General features: G+C 50.8%; 1 protein-coding gene across 3 annotated transcripts in view; it reads right to left on the bottom strand.

The window, feature by feature from the left end:
• Nucleotides 1-1,330: 1,330 nt before the first annotated feature.
• Nucleotides 1,331-24,997, bottom strand: part of Nos1 (nitric oxide synthase 1) — a 170,302-nt gene continuing 146,635 nt past the window's right edge. For 2 of the 3 annotated variants that reach the window (XM_037198645.1, XM_028878816.2), the window contains exons 22-30: nt 17,792-17,985; nt 16,327-16,496; nt 11,838-12,048; nt 11,090-11,177; nt 8,911-9,032; nt 7,432-7,580; nt 6,427-6,621; nt 3,919-4,037; nt 1,331-2,845 (exon numbers count right to left, since the gene is read on the bottom strand). In XM_037198645.1, the coding sequence (XP_037054540.1) occupies nt 2,830-2,845; nt 3,919-4,037; nt 6,427-6,621; nt 7,432-7,580; nt 8,911-9,032; nt 11,090-11,177; nt 11,838-12,048; nt 16,327-16,496; nt 17,792-17,985 (1,264 nt within the window). In that variant the 3' untranslated portion in view covers nt 1,331-2,829. The remainder of the gene's footprint in view (nt 2,846-3,918; nt 4,038-6,426; nt 6,622-7,431; nt 7,581-8,910; nt 9,033-11,089; nt 11,178-11,837; nt 12,049-16,326; nt 16,497-17,791; nt 17,986-24,997) is intronic. The other variant, XM_028878814.2, reaches the window with a different exon arrangement.

The following is a 24,997-nucleotide window of genomic DNA, read 5'->3' as shown; positions in this document are numbered from 1 at the left end:
CTGCTTTTTTTGTGAAGTGAGGTTGGAGCTACTGCCAAGGTAGAAGGCGAGGCAAACCAGCTACAAACCGGCTCTCCGAAAATGCTCACCCACCCTGATCTCTTTAATTCTGAGCTGTACTTTGCACTTGTTGCTGCTGGCTGTGGGACTGAACTAAAAACCGCCAGCAGAGGGCAGTATTGACCCACCATTGATGCTCACCTCGCTCAGCCTTTGGATAAGCGACTTAAGAAGGCTTTTTGGAAAAGGAGAGAAGGGCATCCAATCAGTCTCTGCCCTTCTAGCCAGGCGCTAAGGAAGCTGCCTGTGTTAAGAGTTCAGAGGTCTTTTTAAAAACATTCTCTCTTGGGGCTTGGGGATGTAGTTCAGCCTGGCCCGTGTGGGGCCGGGGGTCTCATCCCTGGCACTTTAAAAGCAAAGTCCTTCTTGAACCCAGTTATGTTTATCATCTTTGGACTCTCTGGCAAGTGACATGAAGCTTCCGTCTGTCCACCCGCTCCTGGGAGCACTGGGGTGGGGGGGGGGAGGGGGAGGAGCTTGCCGCTCAGTCAGCGCTCCTTACGCGGAGGTGGAAAAATCACTCATGCATGCTTGCATGCAGCTTGGCGTGCAGAGAGAGGGCTCTTGGATGGAGGTGGGACATCGCAGTTTCGACCTGGAGAATCAGCTGCATTTTAGGAAGTGTCCTCAGAGGTTTGAAAGATTGAGAAGGGAGTCCCTGGGGAGAAAGCGGTGGGAACTGGGTGGGAGGGGCAGTAGGAGGTCACCGCCCCCTTGCCTCCAGGCTACAGAAGTTAGCGATGAGGTACTGGGAGCTTAGTCCCCATAGTCAGGGAAGACTGAATAGGAACCGTTGCTACTAAAGGAGGGTGGGTAAGGTGATAACTGGGACAAAGTCCACATGCTAGTGATGGAACACGGTGGGGGTGTCCAGGGCAACCCGAGAACTGTCTCTGAGTTTCAGGCGGGGGTGGGGTGGGGGGGAGCTGAAGGCCAGGGATGGAGCTTAATACAAGTGCTTGCCTGGTGTGCAGCGTGCAGGAGGTTGTGGGTTTGACCCCACCCCCCGACCCCCCAGCACAGCATAAACTGGATGTGATAGTGCATGCCTGTGATCCTAGCACTAGGGAAATAGAGGCAAGAGGATTTGGGATTCAAGGTCATGAGTTCAAAGCCAGCCTGGGCAACAGGAGACCCTGTCTGGGGGGAAAAAAAGAAAAGAAAGAAGGAAGAGAGGAAGAGAGAGAGAGAGAGAGAGAGAGAGAGAGAGAGAGAGAGAGGGAGGGAGGGAGGGAGGGAGGGAGGGAGGGAGGGAGGGAGGGAGGGAGGGAGGGAGGAAGGAAGAAGGAAAGGAGAAAGGAAGGCAGGATTGAAGGCCTTGGGTTTGGGCCCCACAACTGTAAAGTCCTTGGCACTTCCTACTTGGCAGCCCCCACACTCAGCCTCCATCAGGAGAACCAGGCCCCGGCTCAGGACACAGAGGAATTTTTGTTGTTTTTGCTTTTCTGACTCATAAAACCAAACCGGAGGAGCACAGAACATGGGACCCAGGGCTGATCTCTTGAACCTGGGGGGCGGAGGCGGGGTTCTTGCCTGTCCACGCTGCCTGATGTAGCTTTTATTTATTTATTCATTCAGCTAAGGGGCCACTCGGCTGACTCCGAAGATGGTTGCCGCTGCCGATGTGCCCGGGCTAAACTTCTCACTGTTGCCAGTACGGCTGACTTTGGTGGTGGTGGTGGTGGTGGTGGTGGGAAGGGAGGGGATTATTCTCAAGCAGGAGGCAAGCTCATCTGGAAGAATAACAGGCAACTATCTCCTTCTTCCTTGGCATTTGCCTCCCGGCGCCAAAGCACTAAAGGAGGCCCGTTCATTTAATAAGGGCCAACACCGTTTCCTTGACGGCGAAGTCCTTACTCCCAGCATGCTTCACTGCACAACACCTTGGCCCCTGGGCCCATGGCTGCGTTTGCCTGGGGGTGGGGGTAAGCTCAACATCTGGTGGCCCCAGCTGGGGTGGGTGGGAATGGGGAGGCGCTTGCGCAATCCACTGTCCGGGTAAATTTCGCAGACAGACCTCTGCTCATGGATGGGGTCAGACTCTCCGGAACACCTCGGACTCTGTGATTGGCTTCTTCACCGGGACACCTTCCTCTCCATCACTCTGCCTATCTCCTTCTATGATGGGTTCACCCAGATGAGCAAGGGGGCTTGATGCGTTTCAGAGAGGCTGGCACAGATCTGACGGACGTGGGAGGGATTAACAATAGCTAGGAACACGTCTCATGGCACTGGACATCTTTCACGAAGGCAGTGGACTCGGGCAAGAGGATAGAGGTGACTTAGGCCTGACGCTCGCGTGCACGCTCGGACGCGCGCACGCACGCACACACACACCATAAAAAAAAGGACGGAGGGGTCAAGGGACTGGCTCAGGGGGACTCTGAAGCCCAGTGCCAGTTGCCTCCAGACCCCAACAGAAAGTGGCGACCACGCCCCGGTGGTTTCATGCGCCGCAACCTGCCCTCGGCAGCAAGCAGGTAGGGAGGATGCAGTTTTGTCAGAGCCGGGGTACAAGGGCGATGCGCCGCAGCTCAAGAGTCAAGGAGAAAACCCAGGGTTGGGGGGCTGGAGAGAGAGCCCAGCCCGGAGCGGGAAGAAGGACCAGGACGTAGCAACAGGACAAAAGGCAGGGAGGGGCCACTTGGGGTCCTGTGGGGGGGGGGAAGGTTCAGCCATGTGTGTCCGCGTTTAGTCAACCTGCGGCCGCCCCCTCGCTTGGGCACTTGGGGCGGCCACCCCACCATCCCATGGGGCAGGAGGATCCAGTTAGGAGCTGAAAACCCTGTTGGAGGAGAGAGGGAGGGTATTAGCGGCAAGGAAGCCAGGCTCCTGAGCTTCCTTCAGATGACCTGGGCATGACTTGGGCGCACCGGTCATCCCAGCACTTAGGAGACAGAGAGGCAGGAGGAGAGCAAGTTCAGGCTAGCCTGGGCTATACACAGACTCTGTCTCAAAAAGGCAACCCCCCAAAAGGGTGGGAGAGATGTCCTAGTGGTTAAAAAGTTCTTGCGGCTCTTCCAGAGAACCCAAGTTCGGTTCCCAGCACCTATGTGTGGCAGTTTGCAATTAACTGTTTCTAACTCCAGGTCCAACCAACGCTACCTTCCGGCCTCTGCAGGCACCTGACACACGGGTGTGAATGTATACACATGCAATGGTAATGTAAGCTGAGTGGACAGAGTGTTTGGAGGCAGCCAAGCTGTCTGAAGGAGAAACCGTGAGAAGGTTCAGGAAACAGCCATTCTGACTGGGAAAGACTCCCACCTGCTTTAAAGGGAAGGGCTGGGGGGAGGGGATGAGGATGGGTCCTCTTGCTGTACCCTGGGAGGCAAGGTTTACATAGGGAGACTCCATCCCGCTCTCATGACGCTTCAGGCTGTTTCCAGCAACTTCTAGAGGCTGAGTGAAACCATCAAGATACTCTGTTTTCATCTGGACCCATGAGAATGTTCCCAGTGACTTCTGGGATAGGGATGGGGGTTGGGGTGGGGAGCGTCAAGAGCTACAGTAGTTGGTTGGGGAGATCATGGTTCCGCTGGGGGGCACCCTAGACAGGTGTCAGTATATCCAGAGGGTCCCCAGAGGGCTTGCTACCCACACTGTGCCCTAACTTTTGAATACCAGACTCAGCAGGACTGGGGTCACCCCGGGGAATGTGCACTCTTGTTTTATGGAGACGAGGTCTTCCTGTGTAGCTCAAACCGGCCTCAAATGGGCAACCATTTGCCCAGGTAGCAGCAGGATCACAGCCATGCATTTGGGTCTGGGACCGCCGCCGCCCTCCCCCAGCACACACAGGAAAATCAGGCAAACGCCCAGTTGCAGCCCCTCTGCCCAGGGCTGGAGAAAACTTACTCATCATTATCTTTTTTGCTCTCTTCAATGAAGGCAATGGACTCAGATCTAAGGCGGTTGGTCACTTCGTATGTTCTCAGGGTGACTCCGAAGATGTCCTCGTGGTACCGGTTGTCATCCTATGGACAGAAACAGCCAGGGCACAGATCATACGGCGGGTAAGGGGTTGGAGAGGGCCAGCCAGAGTGACACATGGAATAGCAGGTACAGACAAGACAAAGGCCGAGCCGAAGGTCCTGGGGTATCTTTGGTCTCTGAGGCTGTGTGTTAGCAGTTACTTTCTACCCTTTTGTGCCTCTCCTCCGGGCTGGGTGGCAAAGAATCAGTGGGGTGAGCAATTAGATAAAGAGAGGGTGGCTGCTTTGAGGGTTCTGAGCCTAGAAGAAGCAACAAAGCCTGAAGGAAGTCTCGATTTCTCTCTCTCCTTCTTCCAATTCTGCCCCTGAAGGTTCAGATCCCAGCAAGGCTGAATTAAGTGTGAAAGGCCCCCAGGTTATTGGTACCAGCAGATGGGAGAGGAAAAAGAAAGTAGCTGGGGGGGGGGGGATATAGCTAAGTGGCACAGAGCTTCCTCAGCATGCACACGACCCTGGGTTTCATCTCCAGCACAGGAGGAAGAAAGCGGGTGTGTGTGTGTGTGTGTGTGTGTGTGTGTGTGTGTGTGTGTGCGCGTGTGTACATATTCAGAAGTAATGGAAGCTCCCTTGGCAGAAGTGAGGGGTGGGCTGGGGAGTTAAGAAGAATATTCTTTTTTTTTTTTAAATTTAATTTAATTTTATGTGCATTGGAGTGAAGGTGTCAGTCAGATCCCCTGGGACTGGAGTTACAGACAGTTGTGAGCCACCATGTGGGTGCTGGGAATGGAACCCGGGTCCTCTGGAAGAGCAGCCAGTGCTCTTAACCACTGAGCCATCCCCCCAGCCCGAAGAAGAAGAAGAAGAAGAAGAAGAAGAAGAAGAAGAAGAAGAAGAAGAAGAAGAAGAAGAAGAAGAAAGAAGAAGATGATTCTTTAAGAGCGACATCTTTGTGGTTGGGAGGAGATATTGATCTCAGTGCTGATGAGGGCAGTGGCCAGGAGCTTGGCTTGGCTAGCAGAGTCCATGATGTACTCAGCTCGAGCACCCTTCTTCTGCAGCAGGCCCCACATCTGGAGAGAGTGGTTCATTTCCAGCATGAGCGGGGTTTCTCTGTCCTAGTCTGCAAAGTTCCCGGGAAGCTATGCAAGTGTTCCCAGGGGACCGTGTCAAAGACACCAAGGGAGTGGTGGGCTCCACAGCATCCCTCCCTACCTGGCATGTCTCCCCCACAGCCCCCCCGTGTATGTCTATCCATGTGGGTACACGTATGCATGCACACATATGAAGGCCGGAGGATGACATTAGATGTCTTTCTGGATCACTCTCCCCTGGGTCTCTCACCTGAACCTAGAGCTCACCGATCCAGCTAGTCTCACAGCCAGATTGCTTTGGAAGTCTGTCCGTCCATCCGGCACCCCCCTCCCCCGCCCCTCTGGCTCTTCCTTCTGTGTGTGCTGGGACCACAGGCAGGCTGTCATGTCCATCTGGCAGTTATGTGAGTGCCGGGGATTCGAACCCAGGCCTTCATGTTTATACGGCGAGCACTTTACCTGCTGAACCCTGTCCACAGATCCTGGCCAATTTCTAGCCGAAATCTCTTTCCCCTCCCTGGGATTTAGAATGAAGTTTAGAGAAGAGTTTCTAAAAACCAATGCTTGGTTACTGCTTGGGGCCAGTGAGGAGGCTCGGCAGGTAAAGGCACTCGCCGCCAAGCCTGATGATGTGAGTTGAATCCCTAGGACCCACACGATAGAAGGAAAGATCACTCCGCATGGCATCCTCTGACTTTCACGAGCGTACCACAAGCTCTCCCATCCCCCCCCCCTCCCCCCGCTACACACACTAAAAAAACTTGTTTCTCATTTAACAAAGCAGTGGTGGTGTGGGATTCAATTTCCATTTGTGGGGTAGCGCTCACATAGTTGAGACTCTGCTGAGGAAACTGTCGCAGCCCATAACCTAAGCCTTTGGATGCGTTAAGTCAGGCCCTTCCTTTAGGGCAGTCATACTCCATGCCAGGTGAGCGGGTTAGAGATGGAGCATCTGGACCTCCAGTCCACCTACCCGCTTTGATGAGCCTTTTTGTGCAGTGCGAGCCATAAGCAATGGCATGGGGCTGAGGGACAGCTCGGCTTGGGGGTCAGGACGTGTCGAGTCAGGAGGACGTCTGTTTAACTACCCACAGGTTCACACACTTGTTGTTTTTGTATGCTAGAGCCTCAAACCATACTGACTCTGTGTGTGTGTGTGTGTGTGTGTGTGTGTGTGTGTGTGCCTGCGTGCGCGCGCCTGCATGCCTGGCTCTTCATCTCCTCTCAGCCGTGGCTAGGTACAACCCCAGTCGTAAAGGGCAGAAAGAGCTCCCTGAATTATGGGCACCGATCGCGTGACAGGGGAAACTCCTGGACCCTGGTTGCCAGCCGTCACTCACCCTCAGTCTGCTGAGGAACACACCAGCATCCTCCTCTGACAACTTCCCCTGCTGGGTCATGATGCGCTGGATGGCTTTGAGGACATCGGCGGCCATGGTGACATCCCCACAGACGTAAATGTGGCCTCCTTGCTCCTTCAGGGCGCGGTAGACAGACTCGGCTAGCTGCTCCTGCAGCACGTCCTGGACATATTTCTACAGAAGAGGATGATGAAGGGGGGGGGGGTCACTGTGAGAGGCTCCCGTTCCCCAATCCCAGAGGAAGCAGAGTGTGATGCAGGGGCTTGTGGGTAGGGTAGTTTGTAAGATAGTTTGTGAGGTAACCTCGGGGAAATGGGACAAGGGACCAGAAAGTGCAACAGGGGACCAGACCATGGTGTGCAAGCGAGCTGATTCCAACCTCGGGCAGCTCAAGCTTGTTTGCTGGACCTTCTGGGGAGCTGGGGTGGGGGTGGGGTGCTCGCTAGTGTAGCAGGAATCTTAAAGAGTCTTATTAATAAAAATAAACCTGGAGCAAGGTGTAGGGGTGAATGCTGGAAGATCAGAGAAGCAGAACAAGCCACAGCCACCTCACTTCACCAATCCCTCAGCTGGTCTTGTTTCCTCAGACAGGAAGCCTCTGAGTCCTTATCCGGAATGGATCTCAGCTGAACTGCTGCTCAAAAGCCTAAAAGCTTAACCAGGCTAAAAGCTTCTAGTTTCTGGTCTTCACACCTTATATACCTTTCTGCTTTCTGCCATCACTTCCTGGGATTAAAGGCATGAGTCACCATGCCTGGCTATTTCCAGTGTGGCCTTGAACTCACAGAGATCCATGCCTCCAGAAGGCTAGGATTAAAGGTGTGAGTGCCACCATTTTCTAGCCTCTATATCTAGTGGCTGTTCTGTCTTCTGGCCCCAGATAAGTTTATCACAATATTTTTGGGAACACAATATCACCACATTGACATGCACAAGCAATCCCACGCATGCCCACTGAGTATGGCTAGGTGTGGGCTGGTTTACCTTTGGCCTGTCAGGTTCCCGGGAGTAGGCGGTATACAGCTCCCTGAAGACACCCTTGTTCTTGGCCTGCAGGGTCTCTTCTCTGTAGATATGATCTATTTTGGATTGTCGGCACCCGAAGACCAGGACCATGGGGCAGGGATTCATTCCTGGGGGGTGGGAAGACCTCACATCACAGATGGCTTTGATGCCCAAGTAGGGGCAGCGGTTGAACTACAGGAACTGGGGTGCCAGGATCTCAGGTGTAACATGCAGAGGAGAGCTCACACACTTGGGGGCACCCACACATTTTCATCCACGCACACAGACGAGCACAGCCTGTGGGGGAACAGGGGGCATTCCTTTCCTGATCTCACTCCTTCCAGATGCCCGGCCCTGACTCCTTACTAGCCTGCTCTTGGGAAATGCTGAGTCCAGACTGGAGCCTGATGGCCCGGTTCCGAGTCCTAGTTCTGTATGACCCTGAGCAAGTCATTTCTCTCTCACAGCCTCAGTTTCCCCATGTGAAAATGGAAGCACAGACTATCTCCCAGGATGCAAGGGAAAGGGTGATTCCAGGGGATCTCCCCCCCCACCCCCCCACCCCCCGGTGTGAAAATCTGCAGCTGCACCAGCTCATGTAAACTAGCACAGCATTTTCTAGAACTCCTACACATCTACCTTTGCACCTTCGGTTACCTCTCTACTTATAACAGTGGGTGCGATGTAGACACTCTAAAATAACTGTTATACTGCACTGTTTAAGGGGAAGAGTCTGTAGATGTTCACTCCAGACTCCATATTTTTCTTCAGTTGTTTGATGGGCAGTTGGATAATCAGATTCAGAACCCCGTGTGTGGGCTGATGGTAATACCACCAACCACCTCCTGGGGTCACTGTTCTGTCGGAAACACAGCTGTGTGTGGAACTTTCTTTCTCTTTCTCTCTCTCCTTCCCTGCCTCCCTCCCTCCCTCCCTTCCTTCTTTCTTTTTATTAATATTCCCTGGCCCAGAACTATGTAGACCAGACTGGCCTCTGAGTCCTGGTCTAACACAGCCAGTCTAGGTTTTAAATGTGAATTTGCGCTGTCCTTCTCTCTGATACTACTAGACTCCTTATTTGACAAGTCTGCAACTGGGGATCTTTTCTCTCCTTTTTCCAGACCTGAACTTTATCTCACACAGCAAGGCCTGTCCTTGTGATGGTTCACGGGGCAGTCACATGCACAAATCCATTCGGGAAGGATGCGTGCCTATCCTTGGTGGCATATTGGACTTTTAGGACCAACTCTTAAGTCAAGGAGATGCTCTCTGAGGATGAGATTTCAGGCCCCTGGAACAGGCTATGTAGCAGGTCTGTTTGAGTGGGCTGCTCAAACTGCACCCTGTGGCTACATCGGTATGGCAACCCCTCCTCTCCCCTCCCCAGGCAGTGAGGTGAAGCAGGGGCCCCCCATCTTTCTCTGGGTCAGAGCTCAGTGGCCCCTGGACTGTATGTACCTTTGTGTTGGATGTCAAATTGTCGCTGTTGCCAGAAGCTTCGGAAGGGCGCGATGCCAGTGCCTGGGCCAACCAGGATGCAAGGGACCTGGGGGTTTCGAGGCAGGTGGAAGCTGGGGGCACTGGACAGAAAAGAGAGAAGCATCACTGTGCGCTGCTCCATGTTGGAGCCCAGGGTAGCCAAGGGTAGCCCAGGCATCCATCTTAGAGAGATGTACTGTTCTTTAGTGAGACCATGGGCTCCCTTTTCGAGTGAGAATTCACAGATTAGAGGAATTTAAAAGTCAGTTTGCTGGAGTTTGGCTCTTTCTCCATCCCCCATCACTTGTCATCAGGCTAAGTCCCACGAACAATAAACCTGAGCTAACCTGGGCTTACTCTGTGTTCTGGCTTTGGGAATGGGGACCCTTTTGTTGGGGGAACTATTGTATGCATTGTGGGAGTTCAAATGCCACCCTGGGCTCCTACCAACTTGATAACAGGAGTAACTAACTCCAGAGTCATGACAATCAAAAATGACTTTAGACATCATCAAATGTCTCCAGAGTGGGAGATCACCCTGGCTTGAATTTTAACTTTAAAAAATTTCAATTGTGCAAAAAAAAAAAACAAAAAAACAAAAAAAAAAAAAAAAAAAAAAAAAAAAAAAAACTTTAAGCCGGGCGGTGGTGGCACACGCCTTTAATCCCAGCACTCGGGAGGCAGAGGCAGGCGGATCTCTGTGAGTTCGAGGCCAGCCTGGTCTACCAAGTGAGTTCCAGGAAAGGCGCAAAGCTACACAGAGAAACCCTGTCTCGAAAAACCAAAAAAAAAAAAAAAAATTTCAATTGTGTGTGTGAGTATATCTATCTACCTGTATCTATTTATCTGTCTATCTATCTATCTATCTATCTATCTATCTATCTATCTATCTATCTGTGTATGTGTGCACATGCATGTGTGTATGTTTGTCTGTACATGTGTGTGCATGTGGAGGTCAGAAGTCAACATCAGATGTCTTTCTATCATTTTCCACTTTATTTTTCAAGCCAGGTTTTCCCACGGAACCTGGAGCTCCCTGATTCAGTGGCTAGCTGCCTCTAAGCTCCATTAACCCACCTATCTGCTTCCCGATGCCAGCGCTGGGCTTACAGACATGAGTACCCTGCCTTGCTTTTAAGTGGGTGCTGAGGATTTGAGTTCAGATCTGTACACCTGTCAAACAGGCACCTTACCCACTGAGCCACACTGCCCCATGTCCTGATTTCTTAAGAACCAGTCTTTAGTCACCCGTGAGGTCTTTAATCAGCGGAGTCACAGACATTGGGGCCCAAATGAGCTACCTGGGGATGCTAACATGTATGTTCCCAGGCTATGTGGTTAGGCTGGGCTTAGGACTCTTGTTTTAGGACCAACTCTATGAGACTCTGATGTGGACAGTAGGCGGTCCATACCACCAACATTCTACCCTCCACAGGAGAAAAGCATGGTGGGCCCAGCCAGTGTCGGAGCAGAGTTTCCATTGAGGAAGCAGCTGTTTATGAGGTGAGGGTCCCAGCTCAGGACCATCCTTAAAATGGGGAAATCTTCTATTGATGGGGGTGTTTAATACATCCCCAATCTCTGAGAAACTGGAGTGAAAACCAGAAAGAAAAATATAAATGAGGAGCCATTGAGATGGCTCAGCAGATAAAACACGTGCTGTGCAAGCCTGCCGATCTGAGTTCGATCCCCGGATCCTATGTAAAGGTAGGAGGGGAGAACTGACTCACTGAGGTTGTGCTGTGACCTCCACGTGTGTGCCTGCACTCACACATCACACACACTGGTAAAATTAAAAAAAATAAAATCAACCTGGCGTGTCTTTCGCCTTCTGCCTACCACCTCAGGGATATCTGAGGATGTCTGAAGACATTTTGGGTTGTTACATCTTCAAGGATAGAAAGCCCACAGGTCTGTAAAACTCATGAAGGTTGAGGCCACCTTTTTACGGTCTTGTATAAGTATTTATTACCCGGATACCCCACTGGCTGTGTGTCCCTTGATCCTGTCTCCCTAACAACTCGAAATGATGCAGGATATTGGCGTTACCCCTGCCTCTATCTAGAGCCCTTCAGGCTGGTCCTTCATACACTCCAATGCACACCATCATCGCGCTGATAGGAGATGGCCATGCATCTCCCCGATATCTGTCACTCACCCTCTCACGAAGCAGGGGACCACATCATCAGCCTGTATCCGGTTGAGCCAGGAGGAGCACACGCCATGGTGAATTGGTCCTTCCCCATCTAACAGAAGGAGCAGGTGGTCTATCTCATCACGTCATGCACTGTCTCCCTTTTCCAGTCCCAGCCCCACCCCTCACCCCCAGGGAAGTATCTCCCAGCTCAATGCCAAGTGCTTCCGAGTTCCAGATCTGGACCCCTGCCTCTGAAAGGGAGGAGGAGCTGGCACCCTCAGAGTAGGCTTCCTTGTGCACGGGCACTGGGTTTGGATAGGTCTGGAGGCGAATACTAAGATCCTGCCCACTTGAGGGCCTGGGTCAGGTGCTCTGAATGGCTTGTTCACCCAGGTCTCAGAGCCTCTAGGCACTGAGCATTTCAGTGGCTTGATCACAAGGGAAAAACATCACAGTGAGGCTTGTGTTATTTAGTACCAGCCAGGCTTTCGTGATGCCCCTGGTAAGTGCTGCCCGGCAGGGTGGACAGGGTGCCCGGGGAGGCCTGTCTTAGGTGCCGTTCCCAAACACACACCTTCCCTACTTCTAACCATACTCAGGGGTAGCTCAGCTATGGGGACGCACTCCATTCCCCGGACTCGGGCTGGCAGTGTCCTGTAAGAATTTGGGATCAGCTCCACAGGCAGTTCAGGGAGAGAGACCTCCAGACACCTTGAGGGGGAAACGCAGACGCAAGGATCTCCCAGCTGGCACTTTCCCGCATGCGCACCTCGGGTGTGGTAGGAGACAATGGCCACGGTGAGGTGCACCTCGTCGGGGTACATGTCCGGAGAGGAGCTGATGGAATAGTAACGAGGCTGCAGCAGCGAGAGCTGGGTGAGGAGAAGTGTGGCCGGCATCTGGATGGACGGGAACTCCTCCAGCACCTCCACCATAGTGGGGTTCTTACCCCATTTCCACTCCTCGTATTCCTGCAGCCCCTGTGGCAAGAGAGGACAGAGAGGAACTTGAGTCCGGGTCCCAGACTTCTGGCGGGGCCTGGAGGAAGGCCAAGGCAGAGGTGAACCGTCCTGACGATATTCACTACCTACAGTGGGGCTATGCAGCTCTGGCTTTGAAATGGATCGACTCTTAGGGTTGTGGTTTGCGTGTGAACTGGTTCCCCAGAGGCTAACGTGTTTGGACACTTGGCTTTCAGTTGGTGGTGCTGTTTTGGGAGGTTGTCCAATCTTTAGGAGGTGGAGCCTAGCTGGAGGAAGTGAGTCATTGGGGGCGGGCCTTCAGGTTTTATAGCCCAGTCCACTTCCTGTTGACGCTCTTCTTCCCTGACTGCAGATGCAATGGGACCAGCTGCCTCGTGTGACTGAGGCTCATCCTCCCCTGTCCTGATGGCTGCACCCTGTGACCTTTCTTCCCTTAAGCTGCTGCCCATTATTATTGGGCATTTGGTCACAGAGATGGCCATAGCTATTCCGAAATACCCAAGGCTGGTTAATTGGCTCGGTAGAAATCTATCACTCACATCCTGGTGACTTGTGATTAGGGCGCCAGCAGATTGGGTGTCTGGGGAGAATCTACTTTGGTGTAGATCCTGGTGACCATGTAGATCCTGGTGGTGCCTACATGTCCTCACATGGCGGAAGGGGAGAAGCAGATTTCCTGGGTTCTTTTTATAAAAATGTCTGTCTGGCCTATGAGGGCAGAGTCCTTGCCTCAATAGCCTTACAAAACTAACTAACTGACTAACTAACTAACTAACTAACTAACTAACTAACTAACTCTCTCTCTCTCTCTCTCTCTCTCTCTCTCTCTCTCTTTCCCTCCCTCCCTCTCTCTCTCCTTCCTTCCTTCCTTCCCTCCCTCCCTCCCTGTCTGTCTGCCTCTCTCTTTCTTTCTTCTTTCCCTCCCTCCCTCCTCCCTCTGCCTCCTCCTATAGTACCAGTCCTTGTCGTTGAATTCAGAGCCTTGTGCACGACACTGTGGCTTCCAGCCATCAGGCTGCACCCCCAGCCCAATCCCTACCTCTTGATATCTTCCCCCTGTTAAGTGACACACCAACTCTGAGGAAGTCTAATGTTGACGTGAGAACTCTAGGGGCCATAAACCCTCACCCCGCAGCAGTGGTTTACCATCATCCCATTTCACAGATGCGGCTATGGAGACACAGAGTTCTGGCTTTGTGTCTGAGCCGGGAAAGGCAACCTTTAGCCAGCACACCAATCCCTGACCGCCACCTGTTTGTGTGGCCTGTGAGGCAAGAATAGTTTTTACATTTTAAAAGCTTTACTTTAGATTTCTTACTTAGGTGTATGTGTCTCTGTGTCTGCGTGTACGTGTGTGTGCATGCATGTATGCGTGTGTCCGCGTGTATGTGTGTGTGCACGTGAGTGCTCGCAGAGGCCGGAAGAGGGCGTCAGGTTCCCTGGAGCTGGAATCACAGACAGTTGTAGCCCACCTGATGTGGACTCTGAGAACTAAACCAGTCTTTGCGAGGACAGCACGTTCTTTAACTGCTGAGCCGTCTCTCCAGCCCGGAGCACAGTGTTTTCAAAGGTATCTGTTTCCAACACTGAGCCTCACTGGCTCAGCCTCCAGCTGCTCAAGGCTGCATTACTCACTTCTCTAACTGCTGCGTCTGAATCCCTGACAAGAAGCAACCTAAAGGAAGGCGGATTTGTTTTATTCTACGATTCAAGGAGATACAGCCAATCATGGTGGACAAGCGGCTGCAGGGACACGAGGCAGCCATCCTACTGCACACACGCAGCCGGAAGGAAGCAGAGAATGAACAGGGACATGGAGCTGGGGTGTAAGACCCCAAGGCTCACCCCTGATGACTCACTTCTTCTAGGGAGGCCCTGCCCACTAAAAGTTCCATGACCTTTCCAAACGGTGCTACCAGCGATGGGCCAAGGAGGAGCCTGTGGGGGGACACCACACATTCAAAGATTTATTTTTATTGGTTTTAATTATATACAGGTGTGTGTGTCTGCATGTGAGTATTGCACTTGAGTGCAGGCGCCAGCAGAAGCCAGAGGCCCAAATCTCCTGGAACTGGAGTTAACATATAACTGCAAGCTGCCTGATGTGGGTGCTGGGAACCAAACTTGGGTCCTCCAAAAGAGCCGCAAGTTCTCTGAACAGCTGAACAAACTCTCCAGCCCCATGTTTCACGTTCAAAACACGGGCATTCACTTAAAACTGACGTCCCCCTGCCAGTGACCGCTATCTGAAACTGGCATCCGGCAGCTGTGCTGCTGCTGGGCATGGATTCCTGCAGGATGTTCAAGCTCATGATACATGTCAAGGTGACCCCTTCTAGGGAACCATGACTTTGGCTCTAGGAACCCCCAAGGACCTTGGGCATTGTTCAGAAACCACATTGCGAGCGGGATACTTCTACCCGACCTCGCTCCTTTTCTCCTTCTCTTTGGCCAGCTTTGTTTTGCAGCCTGACCATTCCCTCCCAGCCCCCCCCCTCACCCCCCCCCCACTACCTCCCGGCCCAATTTTCTCTCTCACAGTTATTTCTGACAATAACAACAACAATAATAATAACATTCGGCTCACTTGTCTTGGAGACTGTGCTTTCCGGGAGAAATGGACTTCATATGAAATTCTCTCTCAAAGGATACTATGTAAATTGTTCCCTCGTCATACTCACCCCCGCCACCCACCATTAATCATAAGTTTTGAGTCTACATTATACATATTCTAAAAGTTCTAAAATCCTGCTCAGCTTAGGATGCACAATGACGGCCATCTGTCTCCAGCTCCCCACTTCAGAGTCCTCGCTGCCTTCTGGTGTTTATTTTCACATTTCTCGATAATACGCTCTTGCTAATGAGCCTCCCCCTTGCTACTCACCGCCCGGTCCCCTTTCTTGGATAGCATAAGAAATGGCCTCAGCTCGGGGCTTGCTTCCTTGGAAGGAGACCCCCAATTCCTGGAAACACTGGATTGGGTGCTCCACCTGAGTAGGTCTGTGACTTTATTTTAAATTATATTAGCTTTTAAATTTTAGATTTATTTTATGTATCTGAATGTTTTTCCTGAGTGTGTGTGTGTGTGTGTGTGTGTGTGTGTGTATACTGTAAGTGTGCCTGGAGATCCCATAGGTCAGAAGAGGTCATCTGATCCACTGTAACTGGAGTTATGAGCTGCCGTGTGGGTTCTAGGAATAAAACCTTGGTCCTCTGCAAAGAGAAGCCCGTGCTCTAAACCAACGAGACATCTCTCCATCTAAAACCCTACATCTTTTCTTTTTTGTGCACAGGTATGTGTGTTTGTGAGTGTGACTGTGTATGTGAGTGTGTGAGTCAGTATGTATGACTGTATGAGTGTGTGTTCGTGTGTGAGAGTCAGTGTGTGACTGTGTATGTGTGTATGTGTGTGTGTGTGGTGTGTGTGTGTGTGTGTGTATATGCACACATGCATACAAGTGGAGTTCAAAGGACAATTTTCAGGAGCAGGCTCTCCTCCACCATGTGGGCCCTAGGGATTGAATTGAACTCAGGTTGCCAGCAGGGGACTTTACACACTGAGCCATCTCGCCCCACCCCTTTTTTTCAGACAGTGACTCATGCATTCCAGGCTGACACTGAGTTCTCTATGTAGTTGAAGATGACCTTGAACTCCTGATCCTCCTGCCTCCACATCCTAACTGCTGAAATAACAGGGATGCACCACCAAGCCTAGTTTATGTGGCACTGGGGATTAAATCCAGGTCTTCCTATGTGCTAGGCAAGATCCCTACCCACTGAGCCACACCCCCAGCCTTAGGTGCCCTGCTGAGCAAGGCCAGAGAGCAGCTTGGGTAGGCACCTTCTAGGCAAGGGTGGTAAAGCTTTTGGGCTCATCTGATCACCAGAGGTCTCTTTTCTAGCAGTATATATATTTTTGTAGCTATTCTGCATCAGAAAGCACCATTGTTACCACCACCAGAACGGAACCCCTGTCTGTAAACCCACTGTGAGATCTCTGCTACCTTTTCTTCCATGCATGGGTTAAGATGGTGCTGACGGGAGCTCGAAAATCACAAAGGAAGGTGGTAAGAGATATTTAGAGCCATGCCTGCTGAGGTTCGGGAGGGGGTCACCCTTGACTTATCAGGCCTTAGAGGCAGGAAGAGTCAGATGGGACAAGCCAATATGGCGCCTGTATGCAAATGAGGACACGCCCCCTCGCTCGAGACTGCCATCTGCCGAGAACAGTTGGAAGAGCACAGTATGCATTGCTTTGCAAAACCCAGGACCCACCTTGCTGAGGACCAGCAGCTGCTGCTTCTCTTTCTCGCTGGTGGCCAGGGAGGCGAACTGCTGCAGCTGCAGGGGCGTGGGCGGCGTGGTGATATCCAGGTAGTACTTAAAGGCCTGGAAGATGGTGCAGGGTGGGAGGCGAGGCTCATCCTTCCAGTTACTGATGACACCTGGGAAGGCACAGCGGGAATGAGGCTCTGGTCCCTGAATCCTCGCCACACTCATCACTCCAGGTGTGGAAAAGGAAGCACAGAGAAGTTAAGGAATCTGTCTAAGGGCCACACAGCTTTCAGGTGCGAAGGCAGGTGTTCTGGCCTCACACCTTGCTCTCACTACGCTGGACCCCTGGCTCCCCATGTCCATGGCTTCTGCATTCAGTGCATTTGGCAGAGGAATGAAAGCAGTGAAGAGAGAGAGCAATCTCATCTGTACCGAAATGTCCAGACTCTTTTTCCTTGTCATTATCCCTAGACACCATAGTGTAGCGACCATTTATATAGCATTTACATTACCCTGGGTAAGCCATCTAGAGAGGGCTTAAAGTATGCAGGAAGACACACATAAGTGGTATGTAAATATGACAATGTGCATAGATGTTATGTAAACACAACACCTTTTCTATAAGGGACTTGGGCATGGATGGATTCTGGTATCTTCTAGGGGTCCTGGAACCCTTCCTCCATGATGGGAGGACTAGTTTGCCTCTGTGTACCTTCCAAACATGATCCCCTACCTCAGTGTGAATTCAAGACATGATGGAAATTCTGGTCTAACACAGAGAGCCACATGGGATTGGATTCATTAAGGGGAGTGTGGCTCTTTCCAAGAGGATTTGCAGGAAGGCTCTAACGGACGGCATACCATTTTCACCCTCTAATTAGCTCCCCCTGTAAAGGTGACAGTCATGGGGTCACGGGCTATCAGGTATGGCCACCACAACTCCTTGTACCGGGGTCTGGAGCCCACCCCGATCTATGAGGTGAGGGTAAAGCTTGGAGACCCATCATCGGCTTTGAAGGTTCTTCAAGCCAGGTGTGGTGGTTTGGGTCTGTGGTCCTAGCACTTGGGAGGCTGAAGCAGGAGGGATGGGAAGTTGGGAGTCAGCCTGGTCTACATAGAAAAAAAGGAAAATAAGGGAGGAGGGAGGAAGAAGAAGAGAAAATGGGGAAAGGAAGGGAAGGAGGGAGAGAAAGAACAGGAAAAAGGAGGAAGGGGGGAGGAAGAGAAGGAAGGATGTGAAGAAGGGAAGGAGGGAGGGAGAGAAAGAACAGAAAAAAGGAGGAAGGGGAGGGAGGAAGAGAAGGAAGGATGTGAAGAAGGGAAGGAGGCTCCTGATGAGACATCCATCAGCTGGAGTGAGGTAGGGAGCCCCCACTGATAGGCCGACTAAGCCCTGGCCGCTGCTCTGCCCACTTGGGGCCGAGGCCCTCCCAGCCCTTCTGGCAGGTGCAGCCGGGACCCTCACCCAGAGCGGTGTTCCTCTCCTCCAGCATCTCCACCTTCACCATGTGATTGGCAGGTGGTGCATCCTCCAGGCGCTCAATGAGTGCATTCACGAGGTCCTCGTGGTTGCCAGGGAAGACACCTAGGTGGTCCCCTGGCTGGTACTGCAGCTCCTGATTCCCATTGGTGTGGAGACGCACGAAGATGGTTGATCGGCTGCAGGGAATGAGGGGGAATCGTGGGACAAAGACCACCACCCTGTCCCTGCTTTGCCCCTGGTCTGTCACTGTTGGTGGCAGATCCCTTCCTTCCATGTTCCCTGGTTCTGGACTGGTAAGGTACATGCCCAGCACTCATCTCAGAGTTTTCCAAGTTCTCTACTCAGCTCTCCATCACAGAGACAACAGACAGGTTCTGGACCAGGGACATCACCCATGTGATGGCTCACCTCTGTCTCAACTCTGTTCTTAGGGCCAGTCCCCAAGCTCTCATGGCCTCACTGGTGTTTCCAGCTCAGTTTTCCATGCTGTCCCATCTTATCCTTTAAGCTCTGACACCTGCTACAACCTACTATTTTGTCTGAGATGTATGTTTCCTGTATCTTCCCACTCTTGCCTCATTTTCCTCAATTATGGTAGCATTTACTTCTTTCTGTGGCTGGTGATCTATGCTAGGATGATAGGAACACTATGACACAGGACATTTGTCTATTTTGGCTGTGGCTTTATTCCCATGACAGTGGCTAGCACATAGTATGTGCTCAGAGTCCTTGCTGAATGAAGGAACTTCAGGCATCCAGGGTTAACTAGCTGTTAGCCATGTCCTTAGTGCCCATCAGGGTTCTCCTAGGGATCAGTACCTCATTGTAGCCACACATAGGGTGTGTCTGATTTATGAAGTTCCATTTCTTATTTCTCATAGAATTCTATGCTCTCTCTCTCTAGGTGTGTGTGTGTGTGTGTGTGTGTGTGTGCGCGCGCGCGCGCGCGCGTACGTGGTAGTGGTGGTGGTGGCATGTGCTTGCCATGGCACACATGTGGAGGTCAGAGGATAGTTTAAGGGACTTGGTTCTCTCCTTCTGATCTGTAGGTCTCAGGAATTGAACTCAGGTTGTCAGGCTTGGCAGCAAGCACCTTTACCCACTGAGCCCTCCTGCTGGCCCTCTACTCTCTTTTGCAAGCAAGGTCCATATTGTAGAGGCTCAGGGCCTCTCCTGCGTAGATGCATCAGTGTGTGAGAGTGTGGGGCTCTGGGAAGAATCTACCCACATGGGTTTGTGTGTTTGCAGTTCAGAAAGCCCACATTAGCCAGGTATTTCAAGAATGAGTTCTTCTCCGTGAGTTCGAGCCCAGCCTGGTCTACAGAGCGAGATCCAGGGCGGGTACTAAAACTACACAGAGAAACTGTCTGGAAAATTAAAAAAAAAAAAAAAAAAAAAAGAATGAATTCTTGGGGCTGGAGAGATGGCTCTGTGATTAAGAGCTCTTGCAGAGGCCCCAAGTTTAATTCCCAGCACTCATGTGGCAGTTCACAACCACGCATAACTCTAGTTCCAAGGGAATAGGATTCTCTCTTCTGGGTATATGTGTCCATGGTACACAGATACTCATGCAGACAAAACATCCACACACACAAAATGAAATAAAACTAAAAACAAAACAAAACAAAACAACCCAAAAGATGGCTGGAGAGATGGTTCAGAGGTTAAGAGCACTGGCTGCTCTTCCAGAGGACCTGAGTTCCATTTCCAGCAATCACATGGTGGCTCACACCCATCTAGAATGAGATCTGGTGCCCTCTTCTGGCCTACAGGGGTACATGCAGGCAGAACACTGTATACATAATAAATAAATAAATCTATTTTAAAAAGTGTTAAAAAAAAAAAAAAGAACGAATTCTTGGGGCTGGAGAGCTGGCTCGGCTGTGCTTGCTAAGGACCTAGCTTTGGTTCCCAGCACCCACACGGGGAGGCTCACAGCCTTCTCCAACTCCAAACATTGCTCTTTCCTCCTTGCCAACTGGTCTCAGAGGAGGGAGAGACTCACGTTCCCCACATGTAAATCACACTTGAATAGATCAAGAGCACTTGCTATTTAGGGATGCTTTTGGCACAACCAAGAGCCCCTTTGTGCCGCGAATAGCCACCGTTATTAAAAATAGCTAAGCTGGCACGTGTCCTTGTGTGTATGGGGGGTGGGGGTGAGTGTGAAGGCTTTTCTTGAAGCCTGGCGGCCTGTTTGTGGTGTGGTGGGGAACTTGGGAGGCCTAACTGTGTGTTCCTAGGGTTTGGGACGGCCCCCTCCTCTCCCAAGAGGGTCTTGCCCTCTCTAGGATGCTGAGCTTGTCAGTTACCGCAACTCATGTGACTGGTTTTCCTCCCTAGCTCACATCAGCCTTTTAGTTCCTGGGAGCAAAGAAATCACCACCATTGTTTTCCCTGTTGACAGGAAGAGATTGGCAGAAGCCACTAGCCAGCAGGGGGCGCTGCAAGGCCTTTAATTCAGGAGCCCGTTGCTCAAGCAGCGGAAGTCTTGGAAAGGCTTTCAAATCAACTCCCACTTTCTTCCCAACAGGAAGACCAAGGGCCCAAACCTCCTGAGCTGGCGGATGCTCACTGGCTTCCCCCAAGGCCTCTCTACCCTGCAGGTGATTGGACAGTAAAGGAAGGGACAGGCTAGGTGACAGACGGGATCCCCCTGCATCACTCTCAATCTTGGTGTTTGAGATAGGCCCTTCCTGAACCTGGAAATCACTGCTTCCACTAGACTGTTGATCTGTGAGGCCCAGGCGTACTCCTCTCCAGCTACAGGATTGGAGATGCATGGCACCTCACTCAGCTTTCTACGTGCGAGTGGGAATCTGAAGGCAGGTCCTCTGCTTGTGTGGCAGGAACACTTACTACAGAGTATTTCCCCAGCCTGAGAACCTTGTGGTTTTGTTTTGTTTTGTTAAGGCAGTCCAAGAAATCTTTAAAATGTGAATTGAAGCAGATGCACTCTCCGCATCACAGCCTACAGGTGCTTCCTGCAGAGCAAAGGCGACTCTGAAACCTTTGTCTGATGGGTCACAAAGAGGTCCCTGGGGTCACACAGGTCACGAAGAGATCCCTGGGATCCACCCATCACCTCCCTCAAACTCTGCAGTCATGGCCAGGCATGTTGGCACACATCTTTAATTTTAGCAAGCAAGAGCTGGGTGGCAGTGGCGCACGCCTTGAATCCCAGCACTCGGGAGGCAGAGGCAGGCGGATCTCTGTGAGTTCGAGGCCAGCCTGGGCTACACAGTGAGTTCCAGGACAGGCACCAAAACTACACAGAGAAACCCTGTCTTGAAAAAAAAAAAAAAAAAATTAGACCACAGAGCGACCACTGTCTCCTTTACACCACTCTGTCCACCACTGCCACCTAGCCATCCCCTAACTTCTGTGGGATCTTTAAGTGACTTCTCAGTGAGAATAAGACAGCCTGCCCGCTCACCTTGCCCATCACTCTCCCTTTCTAGACAGCTTCTCCCTTTTCCTCTCTGGAGTCCACTCTCCTAACCAAGCAATCTCAGTCCTTCGTTCTCTTTCCGCCCCTCGACTTCTAGAATTTTCCGTTTCTGTCCTGCCCACACTCACCCTATGGCGCACTCTCTTACACATTGTTTTTCCAAATTACTGTGCCTGCATCACAAAATTCGTTTCCAGGCAGGATGCTGAGTGCTGTCGCTCAGCACGGGTCACCCTTCAGGGGCCACTGACTTCCTCTTGGGTCGGTACTGGACCTATAATTAAGGATTGCTAGTGGGAATGATTTGTGATATCTTGTTTATGGTTTACAAGGCCAGAGAGCCCCCACTGGGTGAGTTCTGCTATTCCACTCAATTATACTTAAAAAAATTCTATAAAGCATTATCTTTTAAAAACATATTTGGTAATTTTTCATTTTATGTGTGTGTGTGTATGGGTGTTTTGCCTGCATGAACGTTTGTGCACCACATGCTTGTCTGGGCCCACAGAGGCCAGAAGAGGGCATCAGATCTCCTAGAACTGGAATTATAAGTGGTTGTGAGCCACCATGTGGGTGCTGGGCATGGAACTCAAGTTCTCTAGAAGAGCATCCAGTGCTCTTAACCACTGGCCTCTTGTTCCAGTCCCCAAATCCTTCAGGCACAATTTGGTCTTTTCTCTGATAGGTTACAACTATTTTAACTCAATTCCAGTTCCTAACCTTGCTTGGCATATTCCTCTGTTAATTGTTGTGGAAACTGCCAGAGTCAGTTCCCTTTGGGTGGTGGACAGGGCCAATTCCAAGGTCATTTGCCTGTTTTTTCTTGCTGCCTAAGAACCATGCTCTAGGGAGGACTCACCACACACTGGCTTTTCAATGCGCTTGCAACATTGTATCACGCTCGTTACTTTCCCCGGGATTGAATTGAGACATCAGCTACGGCTTTCCAACACGCAGCTCCTCTCCCTCAGATGTCCCTATGCACCTAATGCTGCATTTAACTAATTGTTCAAAGGTATTAAGTGCCTAATATATTCTATTAATGTGTGAGAATATTTGAGAAAGAGTTCAAGAGGCTTGGGGGGCTCTGTCCTGTGAACCTCTTTAATCAAAGGCTTGGAAGGGCACGCAGAAAGCATGCATGCTAACTATGCAGGTAACACGAGGAAGCTGGGAGGAACAAGGAATGTGCATGGATCCTGTACCATGCCAGCCGCTTGGGGAGGACCGTTGTCAATGGTCACAGCAGAGGCCATCTGTGGAGTCATTTGGCGTGGCGGCCAGAGAACCAGGTCAATGTGACCTTGAAAAAGATGCTTGCATTTTCTCACGGTCCCTTCTCATATCTAATGTGAGCAATTGTGGCCTTGATTTCCTGGGCGGGTGTAAGTGAGAAATAGCGTTCAGAGAGCTCTGCTCGGTGCATGGAAGACAGAGTGTATTAGATACAAGTGAGCCAGCTTTCTGCCAGCATTTGCATGCTACAATGAAGGGGAAGGGTCCTCAGAGCATGAAAGTGACTTTTATAGAAAAACATTTATTTTGTCTATGAATGCTTTGAATGTATGTATGTTCACTTCTACCCATGGAGGCCAGAAGAGGGAACCACATACCCTGGAACTGGAGTGATAGATGGTTGTGAGCAACCATGTGGTGGGTGCTGGGAACTGAACCAGGGTCCTCTGAAAGAGTAGTCAGTATATATACATATACATACATATACATATACACATATATAATGCACACGGTGTTCTGGGGGCATGTATGCCTTCAGGCCAGAAGAGGGCACCAGATCTCATTATAGATGGTTGTGAGCCACCATGTGGTTGCTGGGAATTGAACTCAGGACCTCTGGAAGAACGGCCAGTGCTCTTAACCACAGAGCCAGCCCTCCAGCCCAAGTAGCCGGTACTTTTAGTCACTGAACCATCTCTCTAGCTCTCAATTCCATACCCTGTGACTTTTCCAAGGCCACACAGACCCAGTTTGTGTGTGGGAGAGCTGGGGTCAGTGCCTAGGGCTGTAAAGAATAAATAATTTAAAAGACATAGCTGAGTTTTAATTGAAAAGTGAAAAAAAAATCCCAAGAGGGATCAGTGCAAAGACTTAAACAATTATTATAGATGCAGAGAGGTTGCCAGTCTGGGTGTGATCATTTTGAAAAGAGAGATGCCTGGGTTCAGTGAGGACACAGGCTTAATGGGTGAGTGGGTTGGTTTGGAAGACAGTGTCGCAGGGCAGGTGATATTAATATATCCTGTTCAGGCTGGTGACCGCAGCAACCGACCCGACACAGTTGTTGTTGGTGGTCATGTGACTTCTGCTGCTGGAGCTGGGAGTGGTATTCCCAGTGGAGGAGTAAGAGCCGTGTAATTAAAGTCTGAAGCTAGGGAAGCCAGGTCTGGGGAGAACAGCTTGGAGGTAAAGGGACTCAGAGGATATGGAGTCAGTGCCCTGGGTCGCCTAAGTCTCTTACTAGGAAGAAATGAGTTTGTTCTGGGTGTCGTTGAAGAGGCTAACCGAGTTTTAAGTCAAGTGCTGAGACTTAAAATGTAGTTCAGTGGTCCAGCACTTGCCGAGTGTGTATAAGATTCCAGGTTCAAGCCCCAGCATTGCATAAAACAAAAGCCACACCCTGCCCCAAGTGCTAAGACAAACACACTCTGTATCAGATAGCAAGGTTGGCTACAGTAGATAGTAAGTTATTTGGTTATGTTGGGTAGTAAGATAACTTCTAGGGCTAGGGTATCTCATCCAGTAAAAAAGCATTTACTGCACAAACCTAATGACCTGAGTTCAGATCCCTACAGCCCACATAAAAGGCTGGGTGCATAGGGCTGGACAGATGATGCAGCAATTAAGAATTGTAATTAAGGCTTTAAACGGATAAATCTCCCCTTCCTGCCTGTTTCCGAATAACTACTCAGATGCTTATATTAGTTATAAATGTTTGTCCAGTGGCTCAGGCTTATTACTAGCTAGCTCTTACATCTTAAATTAATCCATTTCTATTAATGTATGCATTGCCATGTGGCTGTGGCATTACCGGGCAGCTGGCTGGTGTCTCCTTGACTCTACCCTTCTTTCTCCCTGTATTCAGTTTGGCTTTCTAGTCTAGCTATATTCTGCTTTTCCATAGGCCAAAGCAGCTTTATTCATCAATCAATAAAAGCAACACATATTCACAGCGTACAGAAGGACATCCTACAACAGGTGGCCATGGCAGAGGACCCCAGTTTAGTTCACAGCATCCACATAGTGGTTCATAGTCACCTGTAACTCCAGTTTGAGGGGATCTGACACTCTCCTGGCCTTAGCAAGCATAACACACACACACACACACACACAAATAAAATAAACAACAACAAAAAGCCAAATGCAGAGGACACGTTCCTGAAAAGCCCAGCAGCCCTTAGGAAGGGACAGGAGGATCCACAGAAGCTCCATAGACCAGATTTGGCTTATGCAGCAGCGAAGAGTCCCTGTCTCAAAGAAGGTGGAAGGTAAGGATGGACACCCAAAGGTTGTCCTCTGATCTCCCTAGGCACGGGGTGGCACCAAGTCACCCCCCACAGATGATATGTTATAGTTAGGGTTTCAAATCAAAGAGTAAGTTGTTTTGGGGTGCACCTTTCATCACTCCATATAGCAGGTAGCTATCTCTGCAGCGCTTGAGAACGGCGGTTCTCAGCCTTCCAAATGCTGTGGCCCTTTAATACAGTTCCCCAAGTTGTGGT

The sequence above is a fragment of the Peromyscus leucopus genome, chromosome 23 (assembly GCF_004664715.2).
Source record: "Peromyscus leucopus breed LL Stock chromosome 23, UCI_PerLeu_2.1, whole genome shotgun sequence".
NCBI classification, from domain to species: domain Eukaryota; kingdom Metazoa; phylum Chordata; class Mammalia; order Rodentia; family Cricetidae; genus Peromyscus; species Peromyscus leucopus.
The sequence above is the reverse complement of the archived record's forward strand: the minus strand, read 5'-3'. Positions and strand labels throughout refer to the sequence as shown.